Consider the following 27934-nt stretch of genomic DNA (forward strand, 5'->3'; position numbering starts at 1 on the left):
CACACCCACAGACGGAGGTTGTTTGTGCTCCTGTTTATCTCTCCAGCTGCTTCCTGTCAGAGGTGGTCATTTCCAGCTTGGCGACACAGCTAATATAATCATCCAATCACGGACACAGACAGGCAGACAGTTCAATGCATTTCCTGTCTCATTCTTTGGATCTTTCTGTCGTCGTTGCAGTGATACACAGCATGCATTAGGTGACCTTGCTACTGAAAATGTTTGTCTTATTGATACAATTTGAGGGAGAACAACTGACTTGTGTCTATTACCTCTCATTTCTCTCTCATTATTCCTTTTTTAAATGTTTCCTCCATAAATATGTTTACCTCCTGTTTGTGACTCTTAAATGATTTTACTTTAACTCAAGAGCTGCAAATGTCAAGACTACTGTTAAAATATCTAATTTTGATACATCCGTTCAGTTTGACAGGTTCAGAAATGTTACTTGTGATGGGGCAGCATCCTCTTTGTACCACAGAGCAACAGCATTTATAGGGAATGCAGTCCTAAATTTAGAGCCTGTCTGTTATTTTTGTTAACAGTATTTATACCAAGCTATTGGCTGATCCGACAAAGAAACTGATGTATGAAATTGCTGCAAGTTGCGCATTTTAATAAAACTAAACTTGCTGCACTCGCACCTAACACTCATGTTTGCAATCTCTCCTCCCTGTCTGGGTTTCTCTAACAGCTGAGGTGTACACCGGCATGTCGAAGCCTGCAGAGGCCTCGGCCTGCACACAAGAAGCCGCCAACCTCTTCCCCACATCTCATAACGTGCTGTACATGAGGGGGCAGATAGCCGAGCTGAGGGGCAACATGGACGATGCCAAACGCTGGTATGAAGAGGCCCTGTCCATCAACCCGACGCATGTCAAGACCATGCAGAGACTGGTAATACACAAAACACACACTCTAATGTTCTCCTGCTGCTCTGTTCTTGAATGCGGCCTCTTGGGAACATAAAAAATCCTGTCCCGTCCTCCTGCAGAGTCCATACAGCCTGAGGGTTTGTGTTTCTGTAAGAGACGGCCCCATTAGACCTTCCACGAAGAGAGGGATCAGGGTCTCCCTCTTATGCTCTCTCTCTACCTCTTTCTTATTGGCTCAGTCCCATTTGGAGCACTGTCCTCTCCATCCCAAACTAGCATGCATACTTATTAATGTCCTTAATGTTGGTCAAACTTGAATCAAAGCTTACTTTTAATGGAAGTAAATGAAAGGGTTTTTTATTATTCTTTGTCTCTCTACCGCTCGTCAGGGTCTGATTCTTCACCAGCTGCAGCGCTACAGTCTGTCTGAAAAGGTCTTGAGGGATGCTGTGCAGGTCAACAGGTAGGTGTGTGTGGTTATCAGTGCAATGTACATGATTGTTATATTTTAGGGAAACTCACTACAATATTTTTGCCCTCTCCTCTCCTCTCCTCTTTTCTCTTTTCTCTCCTCACCTCCCTTTTCCTCTCCTCTCCTCTCTCCTATTTCCCCATCCTCTACTCTTTCATTCCCTCTCCTCTCCTTGCTTCCCCGTTCTCTCTCATCACTTCCCTTTTCCTCTCCTCTTTATCCACCTCCCCTATCATATCTCCTACGACCTCCTCTCCTCTCTCCTGTTTCCTAATCTATTATTTCCTCCTCTCCTCCTGCCTTCCTCCTCCCCCTCCTCTCCTTACTCCTCCCCTCCTCCCCTCAGCACGGCTCATGATGTGTGGAACAGCCTGGGTGAGGTGTTGCAGGCTCAGGGAAACGCTGCCGCTGCCACCGAGTGTTTCCTCACTGCCTTGGAGCTGGAGGCCAGCAGCCCCATTCTGCCCTTCACCATCATACCCAGAGCACTATGAGACATTCACTTTGACAGTTATAGCCTCACTACTGTGGCACAAGTGACCCCCATACACACACACACACACACACACACACACACACACACACACACACACACACACACACACACACACACACACACACACAGCATGCCTGCATGCATGCCACTTACACAAGGTTTAAATGCCATACCCTCAGATACACACACACACACACACACACACACACACACACACACACACACACACACACACACACACACACACACACACACACACACAGTAAATGCAATTCGTACTCAAAAACATACATACACGCTTCCCCCCACCCACCAACCCTTCCCACAATGCTTTGCTGTGGCTGTGAGCCCTGGCTGTGTGTGCGTGTGTGTGTGTATGGGGGGCATGTGTCAGTGCGCGGATACATTGCATGTGTGTGTCGATCTGCACTTTCTGTGTCGATCTGCACTTTCTGTGTGCCTGTTTTTGACTGTGGACCCATTTCTGTGTATGTGTGCCAACATGTTGCATGTGCATATTTGTGTCTGCTTGTATGTGATTTGCAGATGATTTGTCCTGTTCACACATGTAAATAAGATTCACTTTGAATTCCTACTCTGCCATTGCTAGCCTAATAACATTTAGTTATTTAGTCCAAAAATTTACGAGCCCGCACAGTTTGCTTTTCCTTTCACATACTGAGGGTACATCTAGCAAATTTGACACACCATGAATTATGGGCAAGTTTTATTAATGTTTTTTTATAAGCCAAATATTACTGATAACACTCATATGTTCACTTGCTGTATAGCTGGCTCAGGAAAGCCAGATCTCTGAGAACCTACTGGAGGATCAACAGACATGATCATAAGAGCACTGAAGACTCAGTCAGTGACGTTAATGCCAAAACACAGGCTGCATTTACACACACAGGAGATCAGATATGAAACTGCTGATGTCCGAGGGACGGCTGTGGGTTGTTCTTTTCTCCATTTTTAAATAAAAGCACATTTTATCCCCAGTGTACAGCCTTTACATGCTCGTTTGTTGAACCGTTTACAAAATGTTCAAATATGTGCGCTATAATTCAGTTCTCCCCCCCCCCCAAAAAAAAGCTTTGAAGCTCAAGTAATTGTTTGCGAAATGCATTTTTACATTCTTGCTGAGACGTAGATGTACGGTGAAGGTAAAGCTACTGCAAAGCAGACGATTAACTCACCTTAGTAAAATGGCTGGAAACGTGGGGAAACATCTAGCGTGGTAACAAAATCTGCATACTGGCATACATTTGTATAAAACAAATGCAATGGACAACGGACAGATGAGATCTAACATGCTAATTAGTGAGCTTTCAAGGTGCTGGTAAGCAGACTTTATTACCTTTAGACAGAGCTAGGCTTGCCTTTCCCCCGTTTCCATTGTTTATGCTAAGCTAGGCTAACCAACGGCTACTTCTCACCTCATAGCGAATGAGCGTATTTCCCCAAAATGCCACTATTGCTGTGAAATAAGTCCAATTTCCACTTTTGCGTTTGTAAATGTTTTTATACTTTTGATCTATTTGGACAAGCTGACGGTTTTTAGCGTGAGCAGCTAGAGTCACACAAGCTGAACACAAGAGTGCAACTTTCAAAACCCCCACACCACAATGTCGCAGGTTAACATTCATATAAACTCGCGGAAAGCTGGAGCTCCTATGTTACATTTTATTTTAACACATTGTAAGCGTGAATGGGAGGAATCTGTTACAGACATTTTCTAAAAAGTCCGACTTTCTGTTGTGTGTAAATGCAACCAGTGACTGTGTTATGTTAAAATACAACTAGATGAATATTTTTTCCATTAGATTTTTGATTATAAAGACAATGGATTATTGTTGTATATTTGATTGTTCCCAATGTATTATTATTATTATTATTATTATTATTTTAGAAAGTAAATTATAATTCTATTTTCTGGAGAGTGATGGGATGCTGTTGGAGAGATAAAAGGATGAAGTGGTTCAGTTTGTTGACACGAGTCCTTTGTGGTGTAAATGAATGACTGAAATTAGGATAATAATAATGACAAAGATAATAAAAGTGGTTGAAAAACAAGTGGCACTTCCTGTCTGTCTGATATATTGAATATGGAAAACATTTAATGCTCTTCCCCCCGGTCTCTTCTACTCCTAATTTATGTGCTAATGAGAAACAAATGTTTAGTGTGTTTAGGACAAACCTGTGTGTCTGTGTGTGGTGTTCCCTCTGGCTGTGACCTCAGGGCCAGCAGTGTGTGTTACTTTCTCAGGTGTGTGTCTGTCAGTGGATAGGTGTGTCCTCCTTTTGTTTGCCTTTTATCAGGGGATTACAGCGCTGACAAGCTTTGTCCTAGAGCGTCAGGAATCTACAGTTCAGTCTCACACTCAGCCCCCTCGCTACTGCTGGATTCTCGGGTATCACTAATAGTTAGCCCCCCCCCTGAAAGGTCATGGCCGCAGCCCAGAGGAGCACTGTCTGCGGAGCTGATATTGATTGTACATTTGATCAGCATTACTCTGAAAATATCATTAACCATATGCTGAGGACTTCAGACAGCCATTTTAGAAGTTACAGAATAAGACAGGTTGGACTGTACCTGAGTACAATTTGAGGTACACAATAGTAGATTCATCTGGCGGCTGATTCAAACTCTTAAAATAAACTTAAGTGTATCAGCTTAGGTATTTTTCAACCTGTAGAGGAGCACAGTTGTTGTAGAACATCAACATTTCAAGTGTTTTCAGCTTCATAAAGGAACACTCAATCTTAAGTTTTTCTGAAAAATTCATAAGTCGCCAAATATGGAGATACGTGGTTCTCAAATGGATACAGGGCATCTTATTTTAACCTCCTCGACAGTAAAGCAGCAGTCCGACTACATGTTAACACGATCTTAACACTGTGGGAGTGACCATTCTTTACCATGAGTACATTTACTGTGAACACTTGTTTATTTAAGTCAAATGTTGAGTACTAGACCTTAGTTTGTAATGGATCATTCCTCTGTCCTGATATGAAAAAAGTAGTATTTTTTCTAAGGAGTATTTTCTTCCAGAAGGCTGAAAACTTTTAACGTGCAGATTCAAATCATTTATCAATTCTGACAATCTGCAACGGCTAAAATATTTTTTAAAAATGGTGATTTTCCTCAATGTATATACAAGTTTGAAAGGAAAAAGACAAAGAGAAAAGAAAGAATTTATTATTATTATACTTACTGGTTTCTTTTTTGTTGTTTGTTTTTGGTTCATTAGTAATACGCAAATTTAAGTTGGCTTATTATAATAATTATTATTACTATTAAGTTTGTTCTGTACATTCAAACTGCACTGTAAAGTGAGCATCTGTCAATAAAACAAATCTTAGAAACAAATATGCTGAATATCTACCCTGTACAGTATCATGGGATGTCCAACACTCACACACACACACTCTGTCCACTCCATTCTTCTGGCTGTCAGGTGAAAAACTAAAACATTTATGTAGGTGAAAGCTGGAGCTCAGCGTGGGGGGAGTATATGTTTGTGAAGGATACACTCTGTGTACATGTGTGAGATGAATTTGAAGCGAATGTGAGAAAGACGCTTCTGGATTGGAAACCCTGTTAACGTTGGAGTGGCAGCTCACTAATAGCAAGCGGCAAGATATATTAATACACTTCAGACAGTCGTGTAACTACAGCTACTGAATGTGTGTGTGATACATGGACAAACCTAACACCTCTTTCACTTCTCCATCTCTGTCTGTATGTTCTAGAAAGTAGCATCAGCGCATACACCACAAGTACAAACATGACGTTGGGCTGCTTATTAACATAGCTCCCCAGTAATGAAGCGAAGTCTCTGGTGTCTTCGTTACACCTAAAACTTCCATCAGAGTACCAGCTTCTGTATTAGAAATAGGGATGTATCTTAGGAGGAGACGTTTTATGGGTTTTGAGATGCACTGTGCATCTGTTTTCATCCCTCGCTTTTTTCCTCTCCCTCAAGTCCTGGGTTTCTATTATTGTCTTTCAGCTCCCCCTGCGCTCTCCTCAAACTCCCACAGTTTTCTGCTCCCTCTCCTTCACGTCCACCCACCTCGTGCCTGGCTCTGTTGCCTAGCAACACCTCCTCATCTGTAGACAGACTGGTGGATCTGGAGAAGCCCTTGTGACACCCCTCCATACACACAGACCTTTGAGTAGTCCCATGTTTTAAAAAGCCTCCCTCAACACAACAGACACTGACAGGATGTTGTATGTGTATGTCGTTCTGTCAGGTGCTTTTTTTATGAACAGCTGTATCAACAAGACAACTCAAGTAACCATGGTGATGTGTTTAAATAGAGAGGGTTTTAGTATTACTTTATTCCTGACATTTGATTTCCCATACTGTGCAATCACCTAGCCACTGTGCTAATATGGTATAAAAGACAGACTAGTTGCAACTTCTGTTCTAATCTGGTGCATTCTCTGAAAACCAGACCAACTGTCTGAACTGATAACCGTTCATTAAGGAATGCAGGAGCTGACCAATTCCCCTCTAAAATTTGTTTTTATGTGGGCTTTAGTGTCTACTTTACAGAGTTACAAAGACACTGTATGTAATAAGTAGCACAGATGAGTCATTTTAAAGCAGCTCTTCCCCCACAGACTCAGCCTTCACTGAGAGAAAACACAAGTCGGCTCATTTTTAAGACAAAGACCTGATACAAGATGTTAGTTCATGGTATTTTATTGGAAAAACAAAATGTAAAGACTAGCATGTACAACTTGGAATGCAGATCAACTGAACTAAACCGAACAGTTGGACTGGGTCGGACCTCGCCGCACCCACACACGCACACTCACGCACAAACACAAGATAGAAATGCCGCAAAGCACCGAGCCCGTCCCCACTAAACTGAAAATAACACCCTTGTAGAATTATGATTCACATACAACCTTTGAGGCAATACACTGTACCTTGCTTGCATGCGTTAGTGAGGAATAACCACACGTTTTAGTTCTCTACTGATTTACAAACTTATTTCATCGTTCGTTAATCTCTATGCAAAGACTGATAATGATATCGCCCCAAACATTGCTTGTGTATATCATCTTTAATAAAGCCCACCCAACCCCTCCAAATAGTCTAGAACACCCACCACCCAAGGGTCTCAAATCTATGCCCCACCCAGGCTTCTCCCTCAAAAAAGGTAAACACACAAAAGGATAAAGCGAGTATCCTGACATGCCAGAAACACAGAATCTAAAATGAGTTACTTGTTTATTCCATTTTAATATTTTTCTTAAAAATATCTCTATCGTCACTGACTTCTTTTAGTTAAGCAAACTGCAAAGGTTCGGCTGGTTCACTCCCTCCCACCCATCTGTCAACTAACCCCTCCCTCGTCTCTGTGGGTCCCAGGACAACCTGAGGCCCAACAACAGCTTTCTGCCACGGGGCTCTCAACAGTAACCCATCTAAAGCTGCATGCATGAAGAACAGAAAAAAAAGAAAATAGGAAGTCATAGAAGAAAGGCAATCAGCCAGCCCATATAATCATCATGACATCAGGCAGATGGAACCAGGAAGCAGAGGAGCAGTGGCCAAACAAGCCAGCTGCAGAGAGGCTGCTTGGCTAACAACTTGAGATCTGATTGGGCAGCTCAGCGCTGGGGTGGGGGGGTGGGGGCAGGAATACAAGCCAGTACATGCAGATTCATTTAGGTTTTCTTTTTGTCTTTTACCTTTTTTGAGCTTGTTTATATGGACAGATTTTCAGTTTTCCAACATTCAGTTTAAGTTGTCTATACAGAACAGTATGAATAAATGTAGATTTTTGCAATAAGGAGGTAAGTGAAACATTTGACTGATTCTTTGTCTTTCACATGAGCCCAGTTCATTTGGCGGTCATCATCTGAACAAATTCTGTGGAAGGGGAAAAAAAAAACAATAAAAACCCATCAGGAACAGTGTTTCACTTGTACTACAGCAGAGTAAAAGATCATAATTGATTAGGCTAAAAGAACCCAGCCACTAGACACTCCCTCATACACACAAAATGACTACAGAGCTTCTGTCTATCATCAGTGTTTGTCAGCTTACATAATTCAGCTCTGCTCCATAAATATAATTAATCATAACACTGGAGAATCTTTGAGCTCCAGTACCTTCATAGTTGACCTGTCCGTCTCCGTCAATGTCTGCTTCTCTGATCATCTCGTCTACTTCCTCGTCTGTCAGCTTCTCTCCCAGGTTAGTCATTACATGACGCAGCTCTGCTGCGCTAATGTAACCGTTGCCATCCTGACAAACAAACATACAGCATTACAGTCAGTCACACATGGTCTACAACGAAGACACTCTGTGTAGTATTGTTGTCAGGCCAAACAGGCATGTAGTCCCTCTCTTTTGTTGTCATCTCAAACTTAGGGAACACTGATTTCAGACTGAGTTTTGTGTATTAATGCCAAAACTTATAAAGCTTACCTTATCAAAGACCCGGAATGCCTCCCTGATCTCCTCCTCACTGTCGGTGTCCTTCATCTTCCTTGCCATCATCGTCAGAAACTCGGGGAAGTCAATGGTCCCGTTGCCTGGGTGGGAGAGAAAAAGGGCAGAAGCAAGTTATAAATACAACCAGTTAACATAGTTAACAAAATCCTTCCCCATGTTGAGGCGGAATCATAGCATACCATCTGCGTCCACCTCATTGATCATGTCCTGGAGTTCGGCCTCAGTTGGGTTTTGACCCAGTGACCTCATGACAGTGCCCAGCTCCTTAGTAGTGATGGTTCCATCTCCATCCTTATCAAACAGGGAGAAGGCCTCCTTGAACTCTGGATAGGCACAAGGAAAAGGAGAGGTAAGGATGAAAAAGAAAACAATAGCAACAGCACTGATATTCCAGCTGATACTGCACATATCTATGAAGAGAATGTGTGTTTATTGGTAAAGATGGTGAAGAAGTGTTTCAATATTGTCAGCTTACCTGCAATCTGCTCTTCTGTTAGTTGGTCAGCCTAATAAACAAAAACAGAGAGAAGACAGGAGAAAGGAAGGGAGAGGAGAAACATTATACTACAAAAATAGCAAAACGGCTTAATACTTCAGTTAATGGTTGGGACGCAAACAGTGACACGTCTCAATTAAGCCAGATCCCGGACCAACGCAGTATTTCTCATTTACTTACAAGATGCTAAAAACTCTACTTCCTTGCCAACAGCCAATCAGCAATCGACACCACGTGTTCAACAATCTCAAGTGATCATATACTTTCAAGGACACTTTGTTAAAACTAGGGTGTGTCACAGGTAAAGTGCTGTGACCATAACAACCAGACACAAAGGAGCACTTGGGATCAGAAACTAGTAATAACTATATTTTAAGCTACACTCAGAGTGATGCAACAACACGCAATTGTGTTTTTACACTTTTACACTAAAGCTTTATGTGTACATCTGTGTACAACCTTTATGTCGTCAAAGTGGATATCTGTGAGGTCTGCCACCAGCTTTACTGCTTTCGGTTCTGTTTTTTTCGCCTCTCCACCTCGGCCTCCTCCATCCAGCCTTAACCCACCACCTCCTCTGCGCTGCTTCAGATCCACACCTCTTCCTCCTGCACCTCCACCAGTTAGTCCCGTTTTGATACTGAGGCCATCCAGCGCCCCCCGCACCATCACCAATCCTTCAGCCAGGTACTCGGCCCGCTTGCTGTTCTGGACGCCCTGTTTTTTAACCTCTGCCAGCTCGGCCTTCGCTCTATGCAGGCAGTTCCTCAGGTCATGCAGCTCTCTGACCAGGTTGTCCATGCGGCTGGACGACGAGTCCATCAACATCTGCAGGAAGGCTCTGTAGTTCCTCTCCTGCTGCTGGACGAGCTCCTTGTAGTAGTGCTGTTGTTCGTCCAAGAGGTCATAGACCGTGGACAAGCTCACCAGCTCATCCTCTGCTGGGTACATAGCAACTTTCTTCGGCAGCATGATGAAGGGATGCTGGCAAGGGCAGGTATGACGACTTGGGACGGGAGGAATACTTGGATAAAAAAAATGGCCAGACATCTATCAGTCGCTCCTGATTTGTAAAACGGCTGGACAGAGGGAATGGTGGACAGAAGCTTTTTCCATCTTAATAGTTACATATGATGAGGAAAAAACTTTGAGTCCAAGTCCTGGTTTGTGTAGGTGCTAGAACAGATAGTTGTTAGTTGCTTGATTGTTTGATGGACAGGCGAAGGATGATCAGCTGACAGGATAATTGCAGGACTTGTCTTTCAATGCATCCAGAGTGAGTAAATGGCTACATAGATGACAGAAGTTTTCACAATCCCTCTGGAGGAGCAAAGGTCAGTGGATTGGCGCTGACTTGACAGACCTGTCTGTCTCCTCCATGAGCTGGATGTAGAGCTGATGGAACTGCTGGTCTTTCTGTTGACGTTTTCCTGGTTACTTGTCCACTCGTATGTCTGTCTGTCTCTTAATGAATCTGTCTGTTCACCTGCTTAACGGTCTTTGTTTCTGTCCTTGTGTCTTGCGGTGCTGAGTGTACGTGACCAGACACCGTCCTTCTCTGGCTGCAGTAGACTCCCAACTGGGTGAAGCTTTGGAGAACCCCGCTCCCTGTGCCTCCATGTCAGCGTGTGTAAGCCTAGGCATGACAGTGATGTCTTAGCGGTCTGTTCATCTCCCCAGCAGATGTATAGTACAGATTGATGCACAGATGAAGTGTCCACCTCCTGCAGTAGTTCAATAGATGAAGAGCCTTCAACACCTCAACAGAGAAAGAACGTGTCTGTCTAGAGGCCAGGAGGCCAGGCCAGAGGAGGTCACTCAAATGTGTCAGGAAAAGTGATTTAAGGCATGTGAGAGTAACAGTGTCCAGACTGGGGGAGGTCACATGGGTGTTGTGTGTGTCTATATGCATGTGTTAATCTGTTGCTTGTCATCTCACTGCTACAGTTGCAGCTCCTAGGGAGGATCAGTTGGCTGCTCATCTGACCTCCTAGACAGCATCATGGGTCACACCAAATGGCCCCCACTGGCAGGGGCCCCTATACACACATACATTATCTTTTTTTTTTTTTTAAGTTCAATAAATACATGTGTCCCAAATCAATGAGTAGTCAATCTTGTTAAATAACTGTGATCTCAATATTGACAAAAATATTAATGATAATGATTTTTGACGAAGTCAAGCAGAGAGGTGCGAATAATGGTCAAACCTGAAATGTTTCATTCACACGGCATTAGTACCGTCACTCAATAATAACGAGGCATTCAGAGTTGGAGGCTGATGATAACGACAATGATGATGTGCATGTGTCCATGTACGTACGCGCTCTAGCGATGGTTTACAAGCTGCTAACCCTATTAATACCCAGGTCAGATTCCTCTCATGGCGCTGCAATGCCTGACAGACCACGTTCCTGTTATTTACTGATTCCACCACTGCTACAAAAAAATCAAGATCAATCTGTGATTACCAACAGCGGCTCTAACTGTGGTCATTTTATGGCCTGTTCTCCATCTTTACGATCACCACCACCATAAAACAGGTGGCAATGCAGAGCAAAAGCTGATGTGTAAAAGATGTAGGCCTATACACATCCACCGAGTCTGTGCACACTGTGATGATCAAAGCTGACTGTGCGAACACACCAATGTGTCTAGTTTACTTCCAGTATAGGCCTATTCTCACATCAAGTAGGCTTATGGTGAACATGCTGACTTCAAGACAAGTCTTTCTGCCTCAAACAAATCCCACAAATCGCAAGGAACCGTGACAACTTCAACAGAGATGTCGCAATCCCAATGACTACTTCCTGTATCAAACTTTGTCAAACCATGTTGCATTAGCTATCAAAACCCAACCATGTACCTATGGTAAATAATGTTAACAGATAGCTACAGAAATTAATTCCACAGATGCCTGTAAGGGGCCAGAATACCAAATCCCTTTTAAAATGTACATAGGAACCTTCAAATTAGTAGTAATATGTAGCTCAGCAGTTTACCATACTTCATTTTGAAAACATGTCAGACTACTGGTACAAATATCAAACACCACGGTTTTAAATCTGACAGACTCTGGCTTAGGTAACCTGAAATTGTAAGCTGCAATAACTTGTTATCTTTAAGCAGTAATGTTTATCATGTTACAAATACCTCAAACATCTCAAGAAATTAAGTAGGATTTGCTCACTGCTGAGAAACTACATGCTACTTAAACAGACTGCTACGCCTGTCATTCTACAGGTGTAGAAACAACTAAAATGAACAAAAAAACTCAGTCAGGTTAGTCCACCAGTTTGACCTGCTGGTTTTTACTATAGCAATATTATAGCAAAAATTTTTAGTAAATAATGAGATGCTGGGACACAAAACCAGATGCACTCTTTGACACACAACACTGCGTTAGTTAAGATGTAAGGAGATGTGTTAAAGAATACCACCAACCAAAATTCACCTAAAGCAGGGGAAGAAACGTAATGTTGGAGAAACTAGCAAGAGACAGCTACATTTTAAAATTATCCAACCAAAATAAATCCCACCCCATCCCTTCCCCTCTCTCCAAGTCACAGTAGGTAGACAGATAAGCAGGTGGGCTGAATGAAATGACTGGCTGTGCTCATTACAGTCCTGCGACAGCCACAGATACCGTATAGTTTTCATTTTAGTGTCAAAGCATTGGATTTTTTGACTGCTGATGTGATGTTAAGAGAATTTCAACAAATATAACAAAAAATGCTACTGAAACAAATTTGCTCTCGTAGCTTTAAGAAGTGATCCTGAAACTGATCAACTACAAACATGAATTGAAATGTTGTGAAAGGATTTATAAAAATGCATTTCCATAACTAATAAAGTTTACTGAAGTAAAAAGCTTTGCCTGTTTAATGAAAGAAAACAGTCTGCAAAGTGTTCAGCAGATTACATCTGTCAAACAAGGTTTGCGTCCAGATGGCGTAAATATATCCTGAAGAAGGGGTCCACCACACAATATAATCAATTTTCCACATGGCAACAACTGTATGTATGTGAATGTAAGCAACTCCCCCACAAACTACAGACAATGACTGGTTTATGATGCTACCTCTCCCTGGGGACTGATCCAGGGACATTTAATAAGAAGCCACATTTCACAGACATGCAGACAGTTCTGTACCAGAGGTGGGAGGGAGATAAATATTTAGAAACATTTATACTGTTTAACAGTTTCAGATTGGAGGAATTAAAAAAAATATTTTCTTCTTGCTTGCTACGTTCAGTTAGATATGACATACTACACTTCTAACAGCAATCAACAACATGTTGAAATAGCAGCTTTATTAACAGTAGCGAACGTGAAGCATATCTGGTTTATAGTGTGGCAATGTGACCATGTACAAGTGTTACAAAATATTCTGTGACCTAATTAAGACTGCTGTCACCACGGACGTTTTTACAATTGTTACATGTTGTACTTTGATGGGCGTTGTCGATAGCTATGAGCATAAGTGACGTTTTTACAATTGTTACGGTGACAGTGAGTGATAGCTGTAGTAGCAGGAACTGGCGGTCAAAGGTGCAAGTTACGTTACATCTGTCTGTAACGTTACCCACCAACACTTCACCCATCAGTCTCCTTCGTAGCTGAATGTCTGTGAATCGCACTGGTCACAGATTTCGGTGCAAGACCGGCATCACCAATTATAGACATTCAATGCTGAACATTTCAATCATTAATCCAGAAACAAACAAACGTCACAACAATTGAAGCGTAAACGCATGGTTGACCGGTGTCATAGATACCGGAAAATAAGGAACTAGGAATGTAACGTTAAGTTAACATTAGCTGTGATGCTAACATTGACAGCCAACCGAACCGCCACAACTAACGTTACTGTAAAAATGTAGCCACCTTTAACAGGTAGCACACTATAGAGCGGGGTGATATCAACTACAGTTATTATTTCAGTGGCGGATAATAGCTTAAGCAACGGTGAACGTTAATAAGCTTCTCCCGCGTAGCGGCGAGCCGCTTTGACTAACGTTAGCCGCCACAATGTTAGCTTGAAGCTAGCTAACTCAACGGTAACTGTTACACCCGAGTCCATTCTACTCGCGCTCTCTGCAATGAAGGCGTCGGGATATTTCCAACAAAATGACTATCCGGAGAGACTTAAGAAACTCTGGCTGACATTCAGTCAAGTTTATTACACAATTTCCAAGTCCTTTATTCTACAAATTATAGTAGGTTAAATACTCACCATGTCTGCTTGAGTTGGAGATGTCGGTGTGCTACCGCTACAGGGAGAGAGGAAATGGACGGTTGCCACTGAGCAAGGCTTGCTGAGGGCGGGCAGGCAGGACAAACCACTCCTCTACGGCCCAATGTATTCCTCCGCGTCGTGGACACATTCGCTGAGGCGTCCTCGCTCTTCAAACGTACACGCACGTACACATACACACGAGCCTGTTGTTGTGTACGTACCCGTGTCTGAGCATGTCGTATTACACACAGGAACGATACTTATCTGGCTTGCTGAGTTTAAAAAACAGCCTCCATTTACAAAGAGAAGCGAAGTAAGCCTGCAGTTACAGTAAGATTTACACCTACCTGTAGCCTATTTACATAATAGCTCTGTATATCTACCTTTGTTCAGCTTTGTTTGTTTTCTGTAATTCTTTTGAAACTGTGTAGTCTACATTGAGAGCAACTTAAAGATGGAGTCAAGTTCCTTCAATGTGTACAAACCTGTTAAAAGGTCATTAGGGTAAGAATTTACCATCAGCTCCTGATGTTTTCATTTCTACTTCTGCAGTGCACCATCCCTAATAAATCTGCATGCATGACATGCATTGAACCTTGGGTCACATTGCAGTTGCCCACTTTGGTAATCCACCTTGATGCTGTGTATTTCTCTGTTATTGAACATATGCAATCAGAAACCAAACTCACACTAACCAATTTGAATGAAACTAGACAAAGTTTAGAATCTGTGACTAAACCTAAACCTAATCAAATTAACCCTGCTAATTATCATTGCCATTTATTCAGGAAATAATGATACATGGCTGACTGTACATGATGGGAGAGATGATACCTACTGGAAAGACTTAATCTCAGTTTATCTTGTGTTGATTTTGCTGGACAATAAAAAAGCAAGCTGACTTCTCATCAGTCTCATTTAGGCTGTCAAATTCACAGGAGTTTTCTTTCATGGGACTTCAAACATCCGTCAGGCAGTTGGTCTATTGGGCTGCAAAACCCAATAGTTTGACCTCTGCAGGTACTAAAGCAGACTGCAGCAAACTTTCACAGGGAGTGCAGTTTTATTAGATGTCTGTTAATATTGGAGGACAGCAAGGAGAGTTTGTGGTAAACTCAATAAGTTTGTCAAAAAAAGGTTTCAGTACATCCATTTGGAACCTTTTTGTCTCAAAATCTTTATGCCGCATCAAAACTCACACAAATATAGACTGCAATCCTAAACTTTATTTTAAGTTTAGCTTTGAATCCAGTATTCACAGTTACATTATATTTTATTTATACACATATATATACATTATATATACATATATATTTATTTTATCACGAGATTCTCTGTCTCAGAGCCAGAAACCATTATTTATGTTGAGTTATTAGTCACATTTTGGCTTTGGGAGACTGTCTCATATACCTCCCAGTATCTGTTTACACTAAGACACTTGCATTATCTTCTGTGGCCATAGAAATGAAGGTGCTGTGTGTCCCATTCACCTGGCACCAATCACAATGTCTGCTGATGTCTCTTGACCAATGGGCCGACATTACATATGGCATCAAAATCACAGACAATGTTATTGTAATCCGGACCTGTTAAACTGCCTGTAAATTGACTTAAAAATATTGTATGTTCAGGTAAAAACTACTTTTTCTTTGACTATTTACTTACATAACATATAACGTGCCATGTACATTGTTTTTATTGTCTTAAAATATAGCCTGGTAAAATGCAGTGGCGAATTATTATGAGGACAATTTTCTCTAGGGAAAAAAAAGATAATCATAACTTTTGTTAAATTAATTGCGTTGTCCATAATAGTGATTGTTTGAAAGAAAAGAGGCTTAAAAGGGTGTTTGTTTGTGTCTATTGACACTAGTCTTTTAAATCAATGAAAGTTACACGGAAAGCGGTGGACTATTTTGTGTTACGCATATTTTTAAGCAGGCGGAAGGATAAGATGTAAACGCTGCGGCTGACGGCACTGGTGAAGTTGCAGTTTTGATTTTGAAAGGCGCATTGTGATTGGATAGTGCAGAGCCGCAATATTCTGCACAATGAACAGAGGCCACTGATTGGCCAGGGCGGATCTGCAATGCGTCAAACCCTCAAACCCCATGGTCAAACCACGGCGCGACAACGGCGGAAGGAGGGAGCGACTCCACCTCTGGACCGAAGATCCTGTGTTGAGTAATGTACAAATAGGGCAGGTAAAAAAACCCTGCAGGTAATTCACAGGTGAGTTGCCAAATAGAGTCGCTAGCCACAGAGGAAGTAAATGAAGCACGGATGTGTTGCCTTAAAAATGAGACTTAATTGCCCATGTCCCTATGAAATTCTTAAAAAGATGAGGATTTAAATAAATACAAAAACAGCAACAGCACATAGTCCACCTCTGTGACAGATTTCCACAGTAGCACTGTTCACATAACTAAATTTAATTTAAGAAATAACTGAAAGCTACTGAAAATAGCACCACTTGGAAAGTGATAACTTTCTAAACTTGACACTGCCAGTTTTTCTATTCTTGGTATCTGGGTACGGTTATATTTCACCAAGGTGCAGGGATACAGTGTCACTTAACCTCATAATCATCTGGAGTCTTAACCCAGGGGTTTCCAAAGCATTATGAACAAGTTGAAGCATTTCTACTTGCAGTTAAAATTTGATAATAGTGACAATATTTTTTATGTTTCTCATGCATCTCAGTATTTGTTCACAATTTCTTTCATTAGACACCAATGTGAAGTTGCTCTTTATAATTACTGCTAATATAAGCATGTCAGAGTTTTATAACATAACATTTGAAACCTCAGTGTGCCTGTGCTGATATGCATAAACAAACCTACGGGCCACAACACATGAATGAGAATCGTATTTATTGACAGTGTCAGTTACTAAAACAGTTCAAGTGATTTGCTGAGACAAAAAAGCATTCAATATAATGTACAAAGGGCGGCTCCTTGCCCATCTTCAGATAAGATAACTGCAACTTCACTGTTTAATGCTGCAGCTACATGTGTGTCAGCATCTGAGTTTGCATACAGTCTCCTGTTCTTTCCATCACGTGTGCCAATATGTGGTTAGCATGTTGTCAGTAAAGAAAACTAAAGTTCTTGATTGAGATGCGTGCGTTCAGTCCTCCAGTAGTATGTCCAGTTCTTCTAATGGCAGTCGGAGTCTGAGTTCTTTCTCTGTCATCAGATCTATAAACTCTTGCAGATGCTCAGGGAACAGCTGTACTGCGTCCATGTACAAACCCTGATCTCGCACACAATGGCATAAACGCAAATTTACATTCATATACACACACAGACAGTTAATTTCTCGTAATATAAAAATTAAGTAAGCAGTCTGTGCCTCACCTTAGCCCAGGGGATATTCTGCAAAGCCCTGTAGAAGATCCCTGTGGCTTTATCCACCTTACCTTCTGACACCTAGAAATACACACACACACACACATATATATATATATATATATATATATATATATATATATATATATATATATATATATATATACACACACACATACATACATACATACATACATACACACACACACACACACTCTTAAGACTTTATACTGGTGGTCAATATTTGTGTATTCAAATGTGCAGATTACACAAAGTATGTCTGTATGAGCTGGTCTTAGTGTGTGCATTAGTTAGTATCTCTAAGCCAATATTTGGAAAATGAACAGAAAACCTACAGACATACTGAACAAATTGGGATCTTAAAGGCACAGCAAGCTTTTCACACCATTACTGAAAAGCACCTTTTTGATTTTCCAATTAGATTCTTTTGAAAATATGTAAAGCTTTCTGATGCAAAATGTATTTTCTCTAATTTAAGTGGACAGATGGTTAGGCCAGTCTACTATACTTACTGGTCAGTTGCTGTGAGAGTTAGTGCCCAACATAACTAACCCACATATATGTTCTTTTAGCTTAATATAATAAATTACTATCTCTTAGTTTGACAGATCATTGATACATGCAACCTTTCCAACTGCCCTAAACATGTTTTGCTTTTTGCCTTTGTGTCTGAATCTCTAAGCATATTTGACAAGGTGATTCTGTGACACCCTTTCAGTAAAGTCTGTAACTATGCTGCTATAACTATTGAGACAGATTATGAATTTATTAATTTCTCCTATTTATGTATATTTCCTTCAACTGACTGGTCATGTACAGGAAAGGAGTCACAAGAGCAGTAAATGTATGTGCCCATTATTTGCCATCTCACCAGGAAGTGCATGTACATCCTCCAAAGTAAAGGACAGCGAGAACCCGTCTCTGTTGCTATGGCACTTTCAAACAGTCCACCGATGCGGTTGCTGAGGCCATTCTCTGGCAGGATAGGCAAGGCAGCGTCATGGCAACAAGACCTATAAAGACCTTAAAAAATTACCGCATCTGCAACAGTTTATTTTAAAATGCGACTAAAATCTGGTGTTTTCATAACAATGAATAGGTAATGTAGGACACGTGAATTTTGATGAGAGAATATTTGTGAAAATTACTTTTCTTGGCTTATTGCTCAAAAAAGAAAAAGAAAGAAAGGGGAAAACTGTGATCATCTTGATTTTATCTTCTGAGGTTGTAGCAATGCCTGTTCCAATGCAAAGGGAGTGCAGGATAACCCCACACCTTCCCATCATCCTCTCTGCGCTCACCTCTGAGCAGCGTCCACCAGCTGCTTCCTTTGTTGTTCAGCCACAATGGCAAACAGGCGTGGCACCGCACTGCTGCTGTCTCTGGTTACAGAGTAAAAAAAGCGACGCGCCCGGCCAGCACTATGGTAACGGTTCTCCACCTGAAACACAAGTCTCATGAGGGTCATCATGCCAAAATAAGCAAGTACTGATTCGGTAGAGAGTAAGTGCAACACGCTGGGAGAGATGGGGCAAGTAGCTGTTAGTGAAGCTCATTCCCAGTGATCTGATTTTAATCCATTATTAAAAAATGCAATGGGTTTTTGTATCTTATGAGGACCATGGCTTACCTGTACATATATACTCCAGAGAGGTGCGCTGCAGTGCCAGGTGGAGAGGGCAGAGGTCAGCGTCTGTCTAAGTGTTGCCAGTGGAAACACACTGATGCTGTTGTGGTACCTAAGCAACGCTGCCTGTTGCACTGCTAATGCCTCACACTCAGAGGCTAGCCTGTCAACACAGTGCCTGCTGGTTTGGCTGGATTCAGCTGCAGACTGGCTAGCATCAGCGCTAGCAAGGCTGGCCTCCTCGTTACTGTTCAGCTGCTCGCCAAGTGTGCAGTGCAGCTCCTCCATCCTCTCTCTAGCCTGGCTGTAGACAGCGTTGGCTGCTTGGATACCCATTGTCAGGTACTGGAACAGAGCGTAGCAGCCTACCAGGCCTCTCATCCTCAGCTTCTCTCCAAGCTGGTCCTCCTGACCTGGTGGTGGAATGATGAGAAATGAAATGGTGAAATGAAACATAAAATCAAATTTTTACAGGAGACATTCGACCACATTAATGATAGTGAGCTAAAAGGAATTCTGCTGCATTAGTTTTATTATTTACAGCTCAACATGTATTTGGTGAAAAAAGCATTCAAAGGGGGAGGATTTTTGTGGGGGACTTGTTTTTGTCTTTAGTTAGCAGTATAGCAGTAGTAGTAGTCTCATGTATCACATAACTAACTTCATTTAAGTTTCCAGTGGCTTTTACTCCTACTACCATTAGTAATCTAAAAGAAACTGATTGCTTTAGAGCTCCCAGTGGTAAATGATATAAAATAAAACATAAAGGCCAGTGGCTGCTATTAGTTTGGCAATGCTTTTATTTATTTTTAAGTAATTATACTAATAATATCTGCTATAAGTTACATGTTTTCAGTCACAGTTAAGCGCACAACTCTGTTTTCAGTGCCACAACAATCCCCGGCCTCTTGTTACCTTATGTGAAAGTGAGATATAAAAGTTTTAAATTTAGGAAAAAGAGAGCACCGGTATCAGATCGGTACTTGGTACTGGCAGACACTAAGTTGAGCTATATGACTTTGTATTTGGATAAAACACGTTGGACTGGTGTGCAACTGTTAATGACGACTTATTGTTGACGGTTGTTGTTTGAAACCAATTATTACTAATTATAAACTGTACCACTTCACGTTACTGACCACCATTTTCCAAATACCATAATAGTGTATGGATTTATAAAAAGACAAGTAAGTGTGCGACTAAATGCCTTGGATTACATGTTTTACACAAGTTTTAAAGATCTGCAAGTTGATTTTCATGCTCTATAAATTATTCTAAATTATTAGAAAACACTGGCTGCATGATAAATATGCATTCATGAATCTAAACAAATTGTATGCAATGTTTGGAAAAATGGTCAGCCATAACATTGGGTTAACAGGACTTGGGCAAAACTACTGATATTTTCCTTTTATAAGACATATGAAGCCCCTCCTTGCTAATAAAACAGAGAGGTGATTGATAAAGTGAACCTTTTCTGTTGGCCTGAGGGTTGTGGGGGTTTTGGTCCAGGGCGGTCAAGCTGGCAGTCAGAGCCTGTTCATACGACTTCCTGGCTTTCAGGATGGAAACCGGAGAGAGGGACTGGGAGGATGAGGAGGCTCCTTCTGCTAGCCTGGTTAGTACACACACAGCTGGGGACATGGTGACATCAGTTAGTCCTCCTCCTCGCACACTTGCCCCGTCCTCCACCTCCAGCTGGGCCCACAGCAGACACAGCTCACAGAGGCTGGGGCTCCGCAGCCCTTTGGTTCCCCCTATCGCTGTGGCCGTGGAGAAGACCTTGTGAGCCTCGTCGAGGTTGCCCAGCATCCACTCCAGGTGGGCGTACTCCCGCCACAGCACCAACGATGAGCGGTTGTCGGGTTCTTTGAGCAGTTGTTTGGTAACCCGCTTGCTGCTCTTGCCCTGAGAGCGGAGGCGCTTTTTGTTGCCGCCACGCAGGCAGCGCAAGACCTGACGTATACACAAAGGTTACTTACACTTTATTGACTTTAAACAAAGTTTACCTAAATGTTTTTCCTTCCAATTTTAATATAACTTGGGAGTCAGATAAACCGACTCCTACCTTGAGTTTCTGGTACTGCGTCCAGCTGAGTGAGAGGATGGCTCGGTGGCGGGCAGGAAGGACAGGTTGGATCATATTGAACACATTGGTGACAAATGTCTCGCCCTGCTTCCCAAGCCCCACCCACTTTCTTGTTCCCTGGAGATTGGTCATGTGACCTACAGAGTTAACCCCGGGGTCAGGTAGGTCGTAGGAGGTCAGAGGACGCTGAAGCTCATTACCTAGGATGTGACATGGTGCCAGATTTGTTAATGACTCCATCTCAATTATATGCTTCAAGTTGATCGATGTATTTAAAGAAAGAAAGAAAGTTTGTATTTTGACCGATGGTGGTGTTTTTACCCTGAGTGAGCAGAGAAAGATTCTCCAGCAGCAGGCTAGGCTGACAGGGGGAAGCAGAGAGTACAGAGTCTACGGGCAGCCCCAGGAATGACAAGAAATGGAGAATAAGACGGAGCTGGAGCTCTGGTGAAGACAGACAAATTAGGGACGGGCCGATGTCGTCGAAAAGCACCTACAGTTGGAGAGAGACCGAGCGATGAGGAAGTCAAACAAAGTGGTCACATCTATTTAGTGGCTTAATGTTAACAATTTGTAAATGGCTTCCAAACATACCACATAAGCAGAGACACTTTAAACCAGTACCTGTCTGTCCGGGTCCTCGCAGTCCTCTTCTGACTGACCCTTGGCTTTATCAGGCCTCCATGGCAGCCAGTGATCTGCTTCGCGAGACGACTCCACATGCAACCAGACTGTCCCTCTGGGCAGGCTCCGGTCCTTCACCTCCTCCTCGTCCTCTTCCTCGTCCTCTTCCTCCTCTGTGGACACACAGGAACGTCATTTTAGCCCACAGATCAATTTAGAGATCATTCCAGGATTTACATCAACACTAAATAAAGTAAAGCCTGCCTCACTTTGCTTTAGGATGTGTGTGTGTGTGTGTGTTTTACCTGCACTGGGCTGCAGCCACCCTCCTCGCTCTTGTTGGAGCATCCAGGCTTTCCAACCTCTGGCCCCCAACTCTCCAACCCTCGCCTCCCCGCTGTCCCAAAACGGCTCAAAGAACTCAACCTATACACACATATAACAACATCAAATCAGCAGGAAGACACAATTTCCTCCTTATTTACATTACTAGGGCACCGGTGTGTGTCCTCTTGAATTGCTACAATGCCTATAAAAAGGTATGTACTCCCTCATCAACTAAAAGAAGACAAGTCTAAGTGAAAACAAATTTCTTCAAACTGGTATAAAAAAATAATCCTCACAGGGATACAAATACAAGAACACTCATTTTGCTGGTTTGTTTAATTAGGAAATGAACATTTTGGGAAATACGCATATTCGCTTTCTTGCCAATAGTTTGATGAGAAGATCGATACCACAAAAGTTATTTTTACATTCAGTGTCTGACAAACATCTTGAACGCTTTTCTTTCCTTTCATGAAACATTTGCAAAGTGATTTTTTAAGGAATTTTCAAATCCTGCGTTGTTTAAATCCATGTTTCCTAGCTAGCAGTCTTCTTCACAGCTGCCATTGTTGCACTGTTCTATGTATGCTGTTTTTGGCCGCTATTGATGAATGAAATCCTGGCAGGAATGTGCATGTGTGTCCTGACTGTCTTGTGCACATGAATGATAGAAACAAAATGGGAAACCAATCGAAAAAGCATTGCTCCCTAGTACTAATAGTGGTTAAACATTTAGCTTGCCTCGCTCTGTCCAAAAGGTAACAAAATCCACCTCTAAGGTGAGGCCTGGGCACAGTGACTTCCTGGAGGCTCCGCTGGTTGGCTGGCAACCTCACGCAGATTACAAGACTCTAGGAAGTCACTGCACCATGCAAAAAAGGAAATAAGTGTCTTTCTCAAAATGTTGAACTATTCCTTTTAGCTGTGATTACATATTAGGACTGGGTTTTACAGTCAAGATTATTTATTAGGATTAGTTTAGATTTACAATTGTGTCGTGTGTGTGTTTACCTGCTGCTTGGTGGACAGTTCTCGCACGCTGTCAGGTTTGTAGAAAGTAAAATCAGTCATAGCCTGGAACAGAGAAATCGCCTTCTCTGAGTGACCAGACTGACGCAGGAAGTGACACTGCTGGGTGAAGATATCTGGACAGAAAAAAAAACGACTTTCTATAAGCACTGAGCGTACAAACAAAAACCTATTGTATTGAAACAAAAGAGAATATGATGACAGAAGTGAGTTATAAAACGGGGCTGACTGAGAAACTGAGCAGGGTAACAGTAATGTGTAACCATTCTATCTGAATCAGAGTCAGTGTGGAAAAACGGGGCAAGTAAAGACAAAAAAAAAATCTGTTACCTAACATGTCCTCCTCAATCCCTGGCAGGGCCGGGTGTGAGACCATGCTACCATCACGCACAGCACTGAGTGTGCTGAGACACTTCCCATAGGCCGAGTTGACCTTTGACACAGTGAAGTTGCTGAAGTAGCTCTGGGTGAACAGCAGATACTCCCTCCACAAGGGGGCACTGTTTGGGTGGAGGAACACCTGAAATACAGTAAATAAAACAGGAGTAAGCCTCGTTAGAATAGGTGCATTCGAGATGACTGCAGCTGACTTTTGACCACTTGATAGTCTAACGTGAGCTGCAGGCGACTGCAGGGGCGGGCTATATAAAAACGGTGCCAGCAAGTCGGACACATTCTACCTGCGTGAAGTTACTGTGAGCTGAGATCAATGACCGACCTGGTCAACCACACTATTGCCTGGTCTCGTGGCATTTTTCTTTGCAAATGCCGCGAGACCACGCAATAGTGTGGTTCCAACTTGGTGCAGCCGGAGAAACGCAACTCCCACAAGGTTTTAATGTCATATAACATAGTGACGTTTTGCAGCGCCGGTGAAAGTCTGGCATAATTTCTAACCAGCATGTCTTATTTTAAGTCCAGCATGCATCACGTTAAGTCAGTGCTGCGCAGCGCCGCATGAAGTCAAAAGCACCTATTGACTAAGGTTTGGTACACAGACATGCACTTAGGTCAGCATAGGGCAGTGACAAAAATCAGCAATATGACTATTTTTCAGGCTCAGACAGGGATTCAGGAAGGAACTCACTCTTGTCCAGTTATTTTCAGAGCAAAGAAAATAAACCATTGCTGTAATTGCACCTTGACTTTGCAGCGCTGCATGTGGTCAAAATACAAAAAGCGCTTAGTGAGTTACATGGAAACACATAAGGGCTGTAGACTGACCAACTTCTTCCACTCTTTAGCCAGAAGCGAGGGCTCCCAGAGCTCCTGGCAGATCCTGAGCCTCTCCAGCTGCAGAGCTATGCAGCTGGGGTTGGTGGCCACCGCGCGCTCTGCGATGCTCAGCTTTTTCTCCAGGACTGCTCGGTGGGAAGCCTTTCGACGTTCAGCCGAATCGCTGCCCGGTCGCTCCTCCTCGCCTCCAAACACTGTGGCACTCACCTCATCCTAGAAAGGGAGAGGAGATGATAACATTTAAAGGTAATGCTGCATAGGGAGTCACGTGACGTGGTTGACGAGAATGGCTGCGTGAGGAATAGCTGCGCCCATCCCAGCACGATATTAACTTTAAAACTTGACAAAGAGTCCAACTTTATGAGAGGGCTGAGCCCTTCAGTGGGTCTATCACTAGCTCGGACGTGCATGAACACAGAGAGGACTCACCTGGAGGTTAGTAAAATCACTTTATTGTGCAAGGCAACACCGCTGCTTAATTTCATGATGTAAAGTGAGGCTTTATTGGTGAGGCAGCCCAAGCCTTGTCCTTTCAATGTTCACCCATTTTCTGGTTTATGCATAGGGGCGTCCTGGGTCACACAATCATTTTTTTTCTTTATGCAGACTTCTGTTTAATGTGTAACTCGTTGTCTGAGTTCAAAATATCTTCCTCTTTGTTATTATAAGGTTAATGGTTACGCTCGTGTCGGGCAGGTAGGAGGTTGGGTGGTCGTCACTGCCTGATTCTGGGCAGGACATCAGGTGCAGGGTGGGTGGGGCACGGTCATAGCGGCTTTAAGTTAGAGAGTCACGGACCAAACTGAGATTAGTGTTTGCGTCTGGCCTTACAGATGCATTTTTGTGGCTTTTGTTATCTGTATGTTTAATGTAAAATTTAATGTGTTTTTTGTCTCTTATTGTTTAGTGATGTTACTCATAAATAAGTCATTTTGGAAAGTACAGCAAAGCTTGTTTAACACTCATTATACATTATTTCAGCTAGTAGTACAAAAGGGTTGAAACTTATGAGCTGGAATGTCAGAGGCCTCCACAACATAGTGAAGAAGAGGAAGGTATTAACTTTCATTAGATCTAAAAAATGTGATGTGGTATTTATGCAGGAGACCCACTTATTACCACAAGAATCTCAAAAGCTCCGGGGTGATTGGGTGGGCTTTGTGGCGGCTGCCTGTGGCAGTAGCAAGAGCAGAGGAGTGGCTACTCTAGTTAACAAGCGGCTACAATTTAAATGCTTAAAAGAGAGTGCAGATGAGGAAGGGAGAATACTGTTGATGCTTTGTGAGATCCAGGGAAATAGTATTATACTTGCGAATGTGTACGCCCCAAATAGAGACGATCCGGCATTTTTTGGGCTACTTGAGAAGAAACTAAATGATATGGGAGACTATCCAATTATCATGGGGGGTGATTTTAATGAGGTAATGGACCCTATATTAGATCGTAGCTCTCCATCTGTCCGCACCAATAGGGCACACGCAGTGCTCAAAGATATGTCCAAAGCATCCGGTCTAGTAGACATTTGGTGGTTACAAAACCCATCTTCGAGGGATTACACATTCTTCTCTTCACGACATAGCTCGTTTTCCAGAATAGATTTTTTCTTGGTGTCTCATTCATTGGTATCAGCTATGGGGGCGAGTGACATTGGTAATATAATTATTTCAGACCATAGTCCAATATTTCTCCATATTCTGTCCTTTAATAAGCCGGCTAGGTCAACTAGATGGAGACTAAACTCTAGCCTTCTATTAGATGAGACCTTTAAGGAATCTCTTAGATCACAAATCAACCTCTATATAGAGTCCAATCTCCCAACGGCTCCATCGGCAGGGGTAGCATGGGAGGCTTTGAAAGCCTTTTTGAGAGGCCACATAATTCAATACTCGTCATTCAGGAAGAAGGAAAACAATACTAAGCTCCAGGAGCTTGAAAAACAGATCATAACGGCAGAATCTAACTTTAAAAAAAATATGTCCTCTGAAAATCTTACCAGGTTGACTAGACTAAAATATGATTTTAATTCAATTATGACCCAGAGGGCAGAATTCTCTCTCTTTCGGGCAAGGCAGAAATATTTTGAGGAGGGTGACAAGGCTGGTAGACTACTTGCCAGGTACATTAAACAAAAAGAAGCAATGAGTACTATTCCTGCTATTAGGAGGGACAATGGGTCTGTCCTGACTGATCCCAAGGAGATTAATACAGTTTTTAGAGACTTTTATGTAAAACTCTATACTTCAGAGGCAGGGGGGGACAGGGATGACATTACATCTTTTCTGTCAACTCTTGATCTGCCGGTGTTGTCGGGGGACCAGCTCGAACGCCTTGAATCACCTGTTACTATTGAGGAGATAAGGGATGTTATTAAACACCTCCCTTCAAGTAAAGCACCGGGTTTAGATGGCTTTACGGCCGAGTTTTATAAAGCTTATGCTGAGGAACTTGCACCATTACTCTTAGGCACCTATAATGAAGCTTTCGAGAAGGGTAAACTCCCTCCCTCTTTATCCGAGGCCATTATCACCCTTATCTTGAAGGAAGGAAAAGACCCTCTAGACTGTAAGAATTTTAGACCTATTAGTTTGACCTCCTGCGACAGTAAAATACTATCTAAAATTGTAGCTAACCGTCTGGACAAGGTAATAACCTCCTTGATCCATCCTGACCAGGTCGGCTTTATACGTTCGCGCTCCTCGGCTGACAACATCAGAAGACTTCTTGATATTATGTGGGCCACTCAGGATAATGCCTCTCCCATGGCTGCTATCTCGCTGGACGCCGAAAAGGCGTTTGACAGGGTGGAGTGGCATTATCTGCTCTCCACCTTTGAATGTTTTGGCTTCGGCAAAAAGTTCATAGCTTGGATTAGGCTCATATATACTCATCCCTCAACGTCAGTGCTTACTAGCGGTATCATCTCCCTCCCATTTGAACTGGAAAGAGGCACGAGGCAGGGAGATCCTCTCTCTCCTCTACTTTTTGCAGTTGCACTTGAACCACTAGCGGTTGCTATACGTAAAGAATCTGCATTTCCAGGCATACAAATTGGTGAAAAATGTCATAAATTGATGATGTATGCAGACGATATCCTTTTGTTTTGAACAGTCTCTTGCATCACTATTCAAAATTATTGACAAGTTCTCATCCATTTCGGGCTATAAAGTCAACTGGACAAAATCTGAGGCTCTTCCTCTCACTCCATATTGTCCCAAATCCCTCTTCCAGTCAGGCACTTTTGCCTGGCCTAAGAAAGGCATTAAATATCTTGGCTTAACATTCCCCCCCATATTGACGGATCTGATTAAAACAAACTTTGACCCCCTACTGGACAAACTGCGGGCTGACTTAGAGCGGTGGTCTCCATTGTATCTCTCTATGCGGGGGAAGGCAAACATCATTAAAATGATTTGTGCTCCGAAATTTAACTATTTGCTACAGGCTATGCCAGTCCGAATTCCTTTGCGCTATGCAAACAATTTGATCAACTTTGTAATACATTTTTATGGAATAATAAACGCCCCAGGATGAACCTGCGAAAGCTGCAGAGGCCAGTGGACAAAGGAGGAT

General features: G+C 42.4%; 3 protein-coding genes across 4 annotated transcripts in view; 1 reads left to right on the forward strand and 2 right to left on the reverse strand.

The window, feature by feature from the left end:
- The window catches only part of ttc7b (tetratricopeptide repeat domain 7B), a 33294-nt gene extending 29375 nt beyond the window's left edge, over positions 1-3919 (forward strand). For both annotated transcript variants that reach the window (XM_046063454.1, XM_046063455.1), the window contains one exon: positions 1694-3919. In XM_046063454.1, coding sequence (XP_045919410.1) covers positions 1694-1841 — 148 coding nt within the window. In that variant the 3' untranslated portion in view covers positions 1842-3919. The remainder of the gene's footprint in view (positions 1-1693) is intronic.
- A 2623-nt stretch (positions 3920-6542) lies between these two features.
- On the reverse strand, positions 6543-14188 carry calm1a (calmodulin 1a). Its single transcript, XM_046063453.1, has 6 exons — positions 14059-14188; positions 8801-8831; positions 8505-8648; positions 8299-8405; positions 7980-8115; positions 6543-7737 (listed from the first exon to the last, which is right to left on the reverse strand). The coding sequence occupies exons 1-6, from the start codon at positions 14059-14061 to the stop codon at positions 7709-7711; spliced, it is 450 nt and encodes a 149-aa protein (XP_045919409.1). The 5' UTR covers positions 14062-14188; the 3' UTR covers positions 6543-7708.
- A 2729-nt stretch (positions 14189-16917) lies between these two features.
- nrde2 (NRDE-2, necessary for RNA interference, domain containing) lies at positions 16918-27177 on the reverse strand. Its single transcript, XM_046063366.1, has 16 exons — positions 26995-27177; positions 25484-25569; positions 25046-25139; positions 24353-24577; positions 23459-23648; positions 23111-23244; positions 22078-22198; positions 21773-21945; positions 21470-21641; positions 21128-21348; positions 20532-21015; positions 19063-19472; positions 18734-18873; positions 18304-18445; positions 17421-17492; positions 16918-17316 (listed from the first exon to the last, which is right to left on the reverse strand). Exons 1-16 carry the CDS (start codon positions 27175-27177, stop codon positions 17191-17193), a joined length of 2973 nt encoding a protein of 990 aa, XP_045919322.1. The 3' UTR covers positions 16918-17190.
- Between the last annotated feature and the right edge of the window lie 757 nt (positions 27178-27934).

Source organism: Micropterus dolomieu, linkage group LG11 (assembly GCF_021292245.1).
Source record: "Micropterus dolomieu isolate WLL.071019.BEF.003 ecotype Adirondacks linkage group LG11, ASM2129224v1, whole genome shotgun sequence".
Classification (NCBI taxonomy): Eukaryota; Metazoa; Chordata; class Actinopteri; order Centrarchiformes; family Centrarchidae; genus Micropterus; species Micropterus dolomieu.

Coding starts and splice junctions, on each gene's coding strand:
- calm1a (XM_046063453.1), bottom strand. Junction 8,649..8,800: donor AACAGAAGAGCAGATTGCAG/GTAAGCTGACAA, acceptor GTGCCTATCCAG/AGTTCAAGGAGGCCTTCTCC. Junction 8,116..8,298: donor CATTCCGGGTCTTTGATAAG/GTAAGCTTTATA, acceptor TTTGTTTGTCAG/GATGGCAACGGTTACATTAG.
- nrde2 (XM_046063366.1), bottom strand. CDS start 27,177: ATGCCACTCCACCCTGTCAAACGCCTTTTCGGCGTCCAGCGAGATAGC. Junction 22,199..23,110: donor AACTGTCCACCAAGCAGCAG/GTAAACACACAC, acceptor ATGTGTGTATAG/GTTGAGTTCTTTGAGCCGTT. Junction 17,493..18,303: donor GGATGTACATGCACTTCCTG/GTGAGATGGCAA, acceptor GTGTATTTCTAG/GTGTCAGAAGGTAAGGTGGA.